Genomic DNA, 12500 nt, shown 5'->3' on the forward strand with positions numbered 1-12500 from the left:
ACACACACACACACACACACACACACACACACACACACATACCTATGGCCCCGTCTTGCTACACTGCTCACCCTCCCCAGCAGTGTCTGTGAGTCAGATCTGCTTCTTCCTGTCTTCCATTTCTTGCTCAGGTCCGCGAAGCGTTTGATTATCTCTCCTACTTGCCACTGTCATCCGCTATTGGCCTTCTACGAAGTGTCCAGGTACACTATTCATTCCTTTCATTTACTGTCAATTTCCCAACCCTGTTCTCGAGTAATTGACTGTCTGAAGTGGAATTGAAGCTTAGATGTCCAGATGAGTTATCAAAGCCTAATTCTGCAATGTATCCGATTGGAATCCCCATCTGTGCAACGGGTTGTGTTTGATTCCGTTATTTTTAGCAGTGCCTTTTTTCGATGCTAGGCACTTTTGTCGTGTCTCAGTTCTTTAAAAATAATCAGGATCTGTGGGACGAACTACCTGAGTGTGTTCTGCTGCATACTATGTTGATGTGATGGTGTTCTATTTTTGAAATTTGTATGTGTGACTACGTGTGTGTGTGTGTGTGTACGTGTCTGACATGTCTGTGTGTGTGTGTGTGTATGTGTCTGACATGTCTGTGTGTGTGTGTGTATGTGTCTGACATGTCTGTGTGTGTGTGTGTGTGTATGTACGTGTGTGTACGTATGTGTGTGTGTACGTGTGTGTGTACGTGTGTGTGTACATGTGTGCGTGGGTGTGTGTGGGTGCACACACTTGTCCATGCACATGCTCATGTCGGCTATACGCTACACAGCCTCTAATGAATCTCAGCGCATCGCTGAAGGACTCGCTGATTCTCGTGTTGCGCAAGGCTCTCTTCTCACGGTACGTATCATGTGCCAACGTGTACTCCTCAATACAGTATAGCCATCAGTTGATTTGGGTGAGAAAGTATCTTCGCCCAGCTTTTCATGGTTAGAATGCCATTAATGTTGTCTTTATCTTGCCTGCAAGTACTTTGAAATACTACCTGCTTTCTTAGAAACCAACTCTGTTGAAGCCTTTACTTTAAGAACCTATGATCACAAAGTCCATGATTGTATATCTTTGTTCCACTGTGTTGTGCTTCTGTGCCATATGTTTAGGGAAGTCGAGTCGCGCAAAGTCGGTCTTGCCGGCTTCTTGCTGCTGCTGCGTAAGCTAAAGGTGAGATTGTTATGTACGCACGCATGCAAGTCTTGCCCATGCCTACGTTTGGCTGGTGATTGAACCACTCCACAGTGCTATTCAATGAAATCCAGTCGTGTCACTCAAGTACGCGCTGGCGTTGCACAGCCCTAGACCTGCGAACACTGGGCTGCGCAATGGTGCAAGGCGCCAACTTGAGTTACACGACTGCATTTCATTGAGCAGCCCTGTAGATTTGTCAAGAACACCATGACCAGTCGTTGCATGCTAGTCCTGTATCTTTATCATCTCCAGACTATCTCTTTGCTGCATCCTGAATGGGTTTGGATTGGCTGCGGAGATAATATGCACGTATGCACCCTATGGAGACGGCCATGCAATATGTATCCCTTCTGCTGCCCCCCCCCCCCCCCCCCCCATTCATGCCTTCTCATCTCTAACCTTTTTCCATTGCCAGCGTGTAGATCCGCTATCATACTACTGAGGAAGATATGCTTTTACATGTGGAAGAACACGCCATTGCCGTGAATGTTCTTTTTCTGAGTTATGTTGCAAGTGAAGTCTGTTGTGATCAGAATTTGTTGTTTTATCGTGTGTTTCTCAGGTGCTGGGTGGCTGTGTGCCCTGCAGTCAAGCAAGCCAACCTTGGTCAGCAAGTCAAGTGAGTGTTGCTGTACTGGATGCACATTTGTCTGTGTTGTACGTGGCTGTGTGTGTGTGTGTGTGTGTGTGTGTGTGTGTGCACATGCGTGCGTGTGTGCACGTGGGTGTATACTAGTAGCAGCCGACGTTACTTTTAGCCTTCTCACGATGAAGATCTCTGCTACCGTGTGTATCTGTGCTTGTTCGTTTTAACCGTACTTGACTACAAGTGTTTAACTGTGTGTGACTAGGAGTGTACGGTAAAGAGAGAGAAAACCTATACACTGTAGTTTCATTCCAGTTGTTACTCAGGTTTTCGTCTCTCCCTACTATGAGCAACCTCCTTCTACCCCTTGTACTGTATGAACAAGCTCTCATTCTGCCAACGCGTTCATGAGCAAGCTCCCATTCTGCCAACTCGTTCATGAACAAACTCCCGTTCTGCCAACTCGTTTATGAGCAGGCTCCCTCTCGGCCTGCTATTGTATGAGCCAGCTGCACACATTGCTGCTAGTGTTGAGTACTGTTCGTTCGGTGAAGTACTAGTACTCTGCTTGTGTTACTAATCTATGAGTATGCGGTTGTGTTGTTCTTGTGTTGTGCAATGCCTCTCTTAGATCCAGGTTGAAGTTCACTCGCAAGTGCGCCCCTCCGGCCATGAAGCTCTCTGCTTGGATATCCTCGGTGAGTGCTTACTCTGTCACACAAAAACCAAAGCACACTCGTGCACACATATGCACATGCACATGCACACACACACACACACACACACACACACACACACCTTTGGACCTTTGGAAAGCCCATCGCCGAAGGCGATGATAGCTATTAGGCGAGGCAGTAGTTCTTGTGTCGGGATAAATCATTCGGACGGCGAAAGTCGCGGCCGCAGACACAGACGAACACTCTTGGTTGGGGCTGGCTTGGTGGCTTCCGACGGCTACGTTCGCGCCAGTCCCTCCGGTCCTGAGCAAGGTGGTACCATTGCGTCTCCGGGATACCGGTCGCACGCAGGTCTGAAGCTGCCACATCTCTCCAACACACACACACACACACACACACACACACACAAACACACACACACACATACATACGCACACACGCACACACACACACACACACGCACACACGCACACACACACACAAACACACACGCACACACGCACACACACAGCTGGAACACACCTTGGATGGCACACTGTTGTCGTAGTTTTTGACACTAACATACAATGTGTTCTGCCGTCTTTGTATGCTCGTAGGTAACATCCGTCGGTGCATGACACAGCAGATGGTCATCCGTAAAATGCTCTATCAGGTTAGTGGTGTGTGTGTGTGTTCTCCTTGCTTTGTTTCTTTTTGGCTCCCACAGCCGTGCTATCTATGCAAAGCACAGTTGTTGCCTGGCCGGTTTGCATTATTATTCACCGGGACAATCAGAGGACCAGTCCTAGGCACACCAGCCATGTGTTTCATGGGGCATACATACTTACCCTTAAGGCAAGCAGATCAGCGTGCTGAGATAGTGCCAATCCCGAATAGGTAAACTGGGTTCTCTGGAACGTATCTATAGTACTGCTTTGGAGTTCAGTTGCGAAACGAAGGAAATCCATGCGACGGGGAAGAAATGATCACTCGACATCACCAGAATTTGAGCTGAGCATTCACCCCGCCCCCCTCCTCACACAATCATTGCAGGCAGATGTTGGAGTTGCTGTCTTTCACCTGTGACACTATTGCTGTAATGTCAGGGCTAGCAACCATGTTCTTTGTCCGTGTTGTCTTTTGTGCACTGTCGTACTTGGGCAGGGTCTCTATCATGTCCTGGTTGCCAATCCAGAACTGAGGACGTCTGTGCTGGACTTGCTGCGGAGACAGGTTAGCGAGAAATTCCCTGTCTAGAGCATTTGCTTTGGCTGATTGCTGTCTGCACAAGCCCATTTCTTGAGTGTCCGTGTTTGTGTGTGTGTGTGTGTGTGTGTGTGTGTGTGTGTGTGTGTGTGTGTGTCTTCTTCACGGGTTCAGTATAGAAGATTTACAGTGCTGGATTCTGCTGCTTTATATTTCATGATTGCAGTTTGATCTACAGAATCATTGGTGTTAGTTTGGTTGAGCTCATAAGCAATACCTTTAGTTGGCGTTTATGAATACCGACGTGTGAGCACTCCTCACATCTAGCAGCAGCCAGGATGTGCATGTAGTTGTAGCCAGGATGTAGCAGCCAGGATGTTGGTCCACCCGCTCGCTGTTGGTACACAACGGGGGTAATGATGGCATTTCACATCTGAAGGATTATGGTGATATTTCATGTATGATGTTTTAGAGCAAGAGCACAGAACGAGGTGGCTGTAGCTAAGCAGTATGTACGTCATGACAGTGCGGTTTGTTCATTTGTTCCACAGCTGGAGCTCTATTACATAGCGGATGCCCATCAAGCATCACCGGTGTCGCTGGAGTCCTGCTTCACCATGTCCGGTGATGTGGCCAAGTGCAATGAGCCTGTGGTAAGAGAGCAGCACTGTCCCCCCCCCCCCCCCCCCCACACACACACACACACACTAATACCTGTGTCTGGATAATGCCAGCCATGCCGATGCATAACTACTTGGTGAAATTCTGACTGAGATATGTTTCCTGGTTGTATACTACCAAACCCCAACCAGCATACACCTGTTGCTCTTTTCCTGTGCGGTTTCGCGGTGATCTCGCATCCGTTTGCCTCCACACACCCACACGCACCTTTGACCTTTGACACCCATCGCCAGAGGCGATGATAGCGATTCTATAGCAGAAGCCATAGCAACTTGTGCAGGGATTGCACCATTGAACAGCTTGCAAGGCTGAAGAATTGACCGCCACCTTTCAGCCTGGTCTACACCACACAGCTATTTGATGTGGCTTTTTCTGGACAGTGAATCCCTACTTTTTGATCTTTTTTTCATTTTTACGCACACGTACACACACACACACACACACACACACACGCCTATAGTATTGTTGTGTGTTGTTTACTTGTGTGTATCTGCTACAGGGTGACCTGCTGCTGGCAGTGCAGTCTTGCCTGGAGCAGTGCCTGCACTGGCTGGATACTGCCGAGGACGATGATGTCACTGGTGAGTGTCGGAAACATGGCTGCTATTGCTGTCGTTTGATGCAGTGCTGGCGGTGGCTTTCCTATTGGCACTAGTACCCCTACCATCCATGATGCATACGAGTCACATGCCTTACTTGTTTGAAGTATGTACTGTATTTCCCCGAATGTAAGTCACACCTTTTTACACTGAGCTTCCAGGGAAAAGAAGGGGACTAACAATCGAGTTTGACTTCCTACTTATGTGAATGTATTGAAGCAACTTGGCTCTGGCCTGAAAATGGGTTGCGACTTATAATCAAGTGCGACATAATAATTATAATCGAGGAAATACGGTAAGAAAGGGTTTGCTCCCCACACCGGAGCTCGCGCTATTCCGCCGACTTTACTTGACACTTGACTGACTCACGACTGCCATCCAGAGCACACGAGAAGTCCATCGAACCTTCGACTCGGCAAACCTGCAAGAAAGCACCACTCCCTGCTCAATACACAGTGTTTCGGGGAATTCACCCCTCATCAGTTGAGCTTGAGTAGGCTGAGGAAGATTGTGCCTGAAGAGCACCACTTATATAGTGCTCTCCAGGTACAAACATCACCAGGGATACAAACCTACAGAGACGCTCCGCTTCCAGCGCGATAAACACCTCGTGAACACCAGATAGCAGCGTGAATCAGTGTTGCTCCTGGACGGTGAGACCAGACGTTGAGGACCCTCGGTCATTCGCAACGCTGTCACCTCCAAACCAACTAGTCAAGAAATACGGTACACAAAAGAAATCTGTACTCTTTGAGTCTCACTTGGAGTTAAAGGGGAAGTTAAGGCAAAAATCAAAATTTCACCAGTTGTAGTCTTCGGGGTGCTGAGTCGAATGGTCTTGGTCCGAGAAAGCTGAGACGCTCCCTTCCTACTTGAATCCCAATCGAACTCGCGCACTTCCACCGAAACTGGGTGACTGCGCCCTACTAGATGGGGATTTGTATGCAAAATGTCACTAAAAGCGCCATTTCGTTCTTGTAAAAGCACGGATGACCGCGATTGGCCCATATGTTGTAGTCTTTTGGACGCTGGTTCGACTGGTTTTGGTCCGAAAAGGCTGCGATGCAGCGTTCGCCCCTAATTCCCAATCGAACATGGTTGAAGAAGTGGTGACGTGCTCCTGGGTGCCAAAATCACCTGGTCACCACGCCAGCAGGCGACAACTTTCACACCAAGGTTCAACTCGAGTGACAGGACTGCACCCAAAAAAGGTCAAAACAGGCTGTAAGTTGTACCCTGCAGGCACGGTGACCAGGTGACTGGTGTACGCAGGAGCACGTGACCGCTTGTTCAACCATGTTCGATTGGGAATTAGGGGCGAACGCTGCATCGCAGCCTTTTCGGACCAAAACCAGTCGACTCAGCGTCCAAAAGACTACAACATATGGGCCAATCGTGGTCATCCGTGCTTTTATGAGAACGAAATGGCGCTTTTAGTGACATTTTGCATACAAATCCCCATCTAGTAGGGCGCAGTCACCCAGTTTCGGTGGAAGTGCGCGAGTTCGATTGGGATTCAAGTAGGAAGGGAGCGTCTCAGCTTTCTCGGACCAAGACCATTCGACTCAGCACCCCGAAGACTACAACTGGTGAAATTTTAATTTTTGCCTTAACTTCCCCTTTAATCACCAGCGCTCAAATCCTCAGAGGTCTATTCACAAGAACTACTGAAGTATTAGGTTGATTGAAGTCACGCTGCTTTAGTAGCACAGAACTACATTGGGCGTATCTAGTTATCCGCTAGTACCATCTACGAGTGCCGTAGACCTACTAGTATTGATGTAATTGTGACATGCATGCTTCAAAGTGTGTGCTGTAAAAACTATGTGATAGTACTAGCTGGGAGTCCACTCCACTGCTGCAGGCGCGGTGGGGTACTTTCCCCTGTGGTCTGCCTATGCCACGCACAGTGTACGGTTTTTGCTATCTCTGGTTTGGGCTGTTCCGACACAGGCATCACAGCTCTCCTCAGGGTATCCACTGTTCTGAAAGTGTGGCGTCTCTTGGGTTCCTCTCATGTAGTTTCGGGTTTCCTGACAGATCAAGCTCCCTCTCTTGGCTGGGCTTGGCTACAATCATGTTTACTGTTGCTTGAACTGGAGCCTTTGTACATGTGAACCTTTACAGTACCAAGGGGATTTGAGATTATAGTAGTGGTCGACTTTGCCGTTCACTCTCTCTCTCTCTCTCTCTCACACACACACTCTCTCTCTCTCTCTCTCTCTCTCTCACTCTCTCTCTCCCTCTCCCTCTCCCTCTCCCTCTTCCCCCCCTCCTCTCTCTCTCTCTCTCTCTCTCTCTCTCTCTCTCTCTCTCTCTCTCTCTCTCTCCCTCTCTCTCTCTCTCTCTCTCACTCTCTCTCACTCTCTCTCTCACTCCCTCTCTCTCTCTCTCTCACTCTCTCTCTCACTCCCTCTCTCTCTCTCTCACTCTCTCTCTCTCTCTCTCTCTCTCTCTCTCTCTCTCTCTCTCTCCCTCTCTCTCTCTCCCTCTCCCTCTTCCCCCCCCCCCCTCTCTCTCTCTCTCTCTCTCTCTCTCTCCCTCTCTCTCTCCCTCTCCCTCTTCCCCCTCTCTCTCTCTCTCTCTCTCTCTCTCTCTCTCTCTCTCTCTCTCTCTCTCTCTCTCTCTCTCTCTCTCTCTCTCTCCCCCTCTCTCTCTCTCTCGTGTTGGTATGTGAAGCTGACGAGCGGACCATTATCGACAAGACGCAGAAGATGGTGTCCGGTATTGTGAGGCGGCTGCAGAAGTGCGAGCTAGAGGATTTTGATCTGGTGAGCAAAGACAAAGAAATGCCACACTTTATTCATGTACAATCCACCATTTCCATGCAATTCGTGGTAGTGGATAATCCTTCCCCGTGGTGAATTCCTTTCCGAACAATGGCGTCTGTACGTTTTTCTTTCTTGTTTGGTGTCTTGCAGGACAAATCAGCCGAGTATTCAACAGCCACCAGCGTTGGAGCTAAGAATCACATGAGCGCTGGACTAGTTTGGGTCTCTACGAGGTCAGTGGTTACATGTGTTCATGTAGGCATGTTAAATAGTCCGTGTGCAGCGAACAACATTTGCATTTGCACAGGCTGGAGCAAGAAGCGAGAGTCTGCTGGGAATCCTCTAATACATAGTCAGCATTATATCAACTTAAGATGTGTAATTATACAACTCAGTGTGACATCATTGGCCCCGGGGTGGGTGAGGGGACAACAATGGAACGTGACTAGTATTCGAGTAGGGTCGATGTGGTGATCACCTCACACTTGACTACGCAGGTTGAGTCTGCGCAGTTAGCTTCTCCAGCACCAGGCGATCGCTAGGTACAGTAAATACAACCTGTGTTTACCGGACCCTATGCCGAACGGAATCCTGTATTTACTGGACACATTGTCATGCACCAAACAGTGCTGTGGATCCTTGGATCAAGCGGAATCCTGTCATATCAGGACAGTTTCCGCTGCACCAAGGGCGTCCGGTTAGCGCAGATTTTGCAGAAATTACTTGGCCTTATGCCCACTGCTCCGTGTGCCCAACCCAGTTCTGGGTCTTGCATGTACTGTCCACATCTGTTCAAGCTGACATTGACCTCACCAATTGCTCTTCATCTGGGTTTTTTTAATCTTTTCCTCTGAATTTGATCTTCAGGCTGCTATAGAATTTGTGTTCATGGATGGCAGTTTTAGGTGAGTGCGAGCAATGGCAGTGTACCAATTGTTGTGTTGTCCTGAATGCTCCATTACCAATGAAGCTACTTTCCTTCGGTCAGGGCTGGCTACTGTGCAATGTAGGCTCTTGCATCTTGACTCTATTCTCTGATCAAATATTTGCACTGCTTGTATTTCAGAGTCATGGGGACAATTCTCTGTGTTTCCTATGGATTTCAGTCGGGATGTGTACAATTTCATGTGTGCCTTAAAACGCTGCTGGGTGATGTGTTGTTTATCGTTAGACCCAATTGCCTTGAAGTACTACTGGTCAAACAGTGCGTAAGCTACGCGTGAAAGTCTATCATTGTGATAGTTTGAGTTGTTTCACTATAAGTATAGAATAAACACCGATGTCACAGTGTTTATTCTATACTTAAACACTGCTATGAAAACCTCTCTCTCTCTCTCTCTCTCTCTCTTTCTCTCTCTCTCTCTCTCTCTCTCTCTCTCTCTCTCTCTCTCTCTCTCTCTCTCTCTCTCTCTCTCTCTCTCTCTCCCTCTCTCCATTTTGTTGTATAGTGCTGACAGCGGGCAGGAGATCTGCAAGCTCTTCACGGTACACGAGTTACTGACCAACGTGTTGGCGGACAAGGCCTCAGCAGGCGGTGAGTTAGTATGGCGGGAAACTCTTATTGACAGTTAAGGAGAAAAGAACTCCAGAATTGCAACATTTTATACCTCACTGCAAGTATGCCTGCAGCAATGCAAGGCCCTGTCTGAACTTTGGCTGTGTCTCTCTTTCTTTATTACTGTACTGTGTTCTTCTGGTTGTAAGTCGACCTTTTATGACTCATAGATAGAATTTAATGGTGTGGTCCACTTACAACCGGGGTTTAACCGCTAGTGATCCTATTGATATTGAACCGGAAAATGAAGGCCCGGAGCTTTGGGGTCGACATATAACCGGTAAAATACGGTATAGGGCGTGATATTGCTATGCCGCTGCCATGGCTACGCTGGTTTTTGATCCACTTGGATCAGGTTTTGTATGGATCCATGCACTTTCAAAGCGGTCTCCTTCACGCTATAGTGACGGAGCTGCGTGTTTACTACTTCCCGGTCGTGTTTGAAAGTCCTCGCTTTCAAGCCCTATTGTTTTGATCAATTGCATACTTGCCTGATGATCGTAGTGATACGTGAAACTCAGAGTTGCGACATAGCTTCCAATCTCTCTCTTGTGTGCAAGGCTCTGCCCTATATGGGTATTGAGCGCTCTTTAGACAGTGGAGCACGCTACTTGATTACGTCAATTGCATACTAGTAGTGGTACTAATACTACTAGTGGTCCACGGGTGTTGGCGTTTGTTTGTCATTGCAGTGAAGCGAGGCCGTGGCGGAGGCGGTGGTGGCGGCGGAGGTGGAACCAAATCGCCATCATCACAACGGACACCTCTGTTTTCGCTTCAGTTCCTGACACAATACTGGAAGGCAGTGTACAGGTATGGGGGTGGACACAGCTAGCTGTGTGTCAGGATATGTTTGTTTTGCTTAAAGGGGAAGTTAAGGCAAAAATTAAAATTTCACCAGTTGTAGTCTTCGGGGTGCTGAGTCGAATGGTCTTGGTCCGAGAAAGCTGAGACGCTCCCTTCCTACTTGAATCCCAATCGAACTCGCGCACTTCCACCGAAACTGGGTGACTGCGCCCTACTAGATGGGGATTTGTATGCAAAATGTCACTAAAAGCGCCATTTCGTTCTTATAAAAGCACGGATGACCGCGATTGGCCCATATGTTGTAGTCTTTTGGACGCTGAGTCGACTGGTTTTGGTCCGAAAAGGCTGCGATGCAGCGTTCCTCCTTTATTCCCAATCGAACATGGTTGAACAAGTGGTCACGTGCTCCTGCGTACACCAGTCAGCTGGTCACCGTGCCTGCAGGGTACAACTTACTAGCCTGTTTGACCTTTTTTGGGTGCAGTCCTGTCACTCGAGTTGAACTCGAGTTGAACCTTGGTGTGAAAGTTGTCGCCTGCTGGCGTGGTGACCAGGTGATTTGGGCACCCAGGAGCACGTGACCACTTGTTCAACCATGTTCGATTGGGAATAAAGGAGGAACGCTGCATCGCAGCCTTTTCGGACCAAAACCAGTCGCCTCAGCGTCCAAAAGACTACAACATATGGGCCAATCGCGGTCATCCTTGCTTTTATAAGAACGAAACGGCGCTTTTAGTGACATTTTGCATACAAATCCCCATCTAGTAGGGCGCAGTCACCCAGTTTCGGTGGAAGTGCGCGAGTTCGATTGGGATTCAAGTAGGAAGGGAGCGTCTCAGCTTTCTCGGACCAAGACCATTCGACTCAGCTCCCCGAAGACTACAACTGGTGAAATTTTAATTTTTGCCTTAACTTCCCCTTTAAAGGGGAAGTCCGGTGAAAAATTTAGATTTCACAGTCCATAGAGTTCGGGGCGCTGAGTCGAATGGTCTTTGTCCGAGGAGGCTGCGGCCTATGGTTCGTCAGATACGCCCAATCGAACATGTGCGAATTTGAGCGCGCATCACCCAGATCCAGGTGATGATGTCACAGCGTGCAGCCAGGTAACCATGTGGTGACTTTAGCAGTTCCCATACCTGTAACTTTTCCGTTTTCACTCCTGGGTTTTCCATAAACGGTGACTTTGATTTTTATGGCCATTTCCCAGAATTATAATGTGTACGCTACTTCTGATTCAGATTCCAGATTGTACGCATATATCCCATCATGCATCCTCGTATTTCGCCAGGCATTTATACCGTAGCGTATCTGTATATAGGACATATACACACTGTCACTGTACTATGTCATTACTACACATGTACACCCTTTTCCTTACTGGCCAAGACATTCTCTACCTAGAGCTTTAGGCCAGTAGATAGTTTGGTTTCATCGAAGGCAGTTGCCTTTCTATCTCTCTTTCATTGCTTTGTCAATATTACAGTAATAATACAACTCTATCGATTTACGCCATTTGTGTGCGTTTTAAGAGTTGTGCTAGGGCTAGGACCCTACAGCCACACCATCTAGTTGTGTACAAAACGGCCATATTCGGAGCGCGTTCGATTGGGGAACCGTTTGTCGCAGCTTCTTCGGACCAAGACCATTCGATTCAGTGTTACAAACACTACGTACCCTGTGATTTTCAGCTCGGTAAACCTCGAGGTTATACCGTATTTTAGCCGTTTCCGAGTTGGACTTTTTCCGTCGGCATGCACTGGCCTCTACTCTAGTCTACGACTACGGCTCTAGCAATGCGCTGCGTGCATGCTAGCTGTAGTGTAGTCAACAAATTCATCACACACGGAACTACTCCCACACTGGCGTGCTGGGGTAGCTACAACAAGACTCGAGTCACAAGACTCAGAAAACTAGTCAACATACGGACTTGTCATGTACTACACTCATATCAGTCGTATCGTACAGTCATGTAGTCAGAGAACGTGCGTTTCTCCTTGCCGGTGCCGGAGGTTGTGCTTTGAGAAAGAAAATGTTAGTTTTCCGTTCCAGCCTCATTATTTTATGCTACAGCGATGAGTGCACAACCATGACAAGTGACAAAACAGCGAACAGGTCCCGGACCTAGAACTTTCAGATCCCGTAGCGTTGCGAGCGAAGAGTCGTGCCCGTGGTTCAAAAAGCCTGCACTGTTCTCCAATTGAGTAGTCCGAAATATGCCAAGTTCGCACCAAAGCATCACCATGTGGCAGGCTACTGGAGTCTAAGCGAATCGGTCTGGAACAACATTTAGAGCACTCGCATCACTCTTCTCCATTCTGGCGACTCTGCTCTCCAGCGATCTGATAATTATATCAGCCTCGTCTGCAATAGCTGCTGCTTCTTCATCAGTCGGAAACTCAGTAGCGCTCACTCTTGACGGGCCCGCGCGGCCATTTCTTCAGCCGA

General features: G+C 48.2%; 1 protein-coding gene across 1 annotated transcript in view; it reads left to right on the top strand.

Moving 5' to 3' along the window:
* Positions 1 to 12500, top strand: part of LOC135818058 (Fanconi anemia group I protein-like) — a 77446-nt gene that overhangs the window by 63111 nt on the left and 1835 nt on the right. Inside the window, exons 20-33 of the mRNA XM_065331376.1 lie at positions 132 to 203; positions 779 to 849; positions 1110 to 1170; positions 1757 to 1813; positions 2412 to 2478; positions 3054 to 3109; positions 3601 to 3669; positions 4194 to 4295; positions 4823 to 4904; positions 7602 to 7693; positions 7844 to 7926; positions 8561 to 8598; positions 9142 to 9227; positions 9941 to 10061. Of these exons, the coding sequence (XP_065187448.1) occupies positions 132 to 203; positions 779 to 849; positions 1110 to 1170; positions 1757 to 1813; positions 2412 to 2478; positions 3054 to 3109; positions 3601 to 3669; positions 4194 to 4295; positions 4823 to 4904; positions 7602 to 7693; positions 7844 to 7926; positions 8561 to 8570 (822 nt within the window). The 3' untranslated portion in view covers positions 8571 to 8598; positions 9142 to 9227; positions 9941 to 10061. The remainder of the gene's footprint in view (positions 1 to 131; positions 204 to 778; positions 850 to 1109; positions 1171 to 1756; positions 1814 to 2411; positions 2479 to 3053; positions 3110 to 3600; positions 3670 to 4193; positions 4296 to 4822; positions 4905 to 7601; positions 7694 to 7843; positions 7927 to 8560; positions 8599 to 9141; positions 9228 to 9940; positions 10062 to 12500) is intronic.

The sequence above is a fragment of the Sycon ciliatum genome, chromosome 5 (assembly GCF_964019385.1).
Source record: "Sycon ciliatum chromosome 5, ocSycCili1.1, whole genome shotgun sequence".
Lineage (NCBI taxonomy): Eukaryota > Metazoa > Porifera > Calcarea > Leucosolenida > Sycettidae > Sycon > Sycon ciliatum.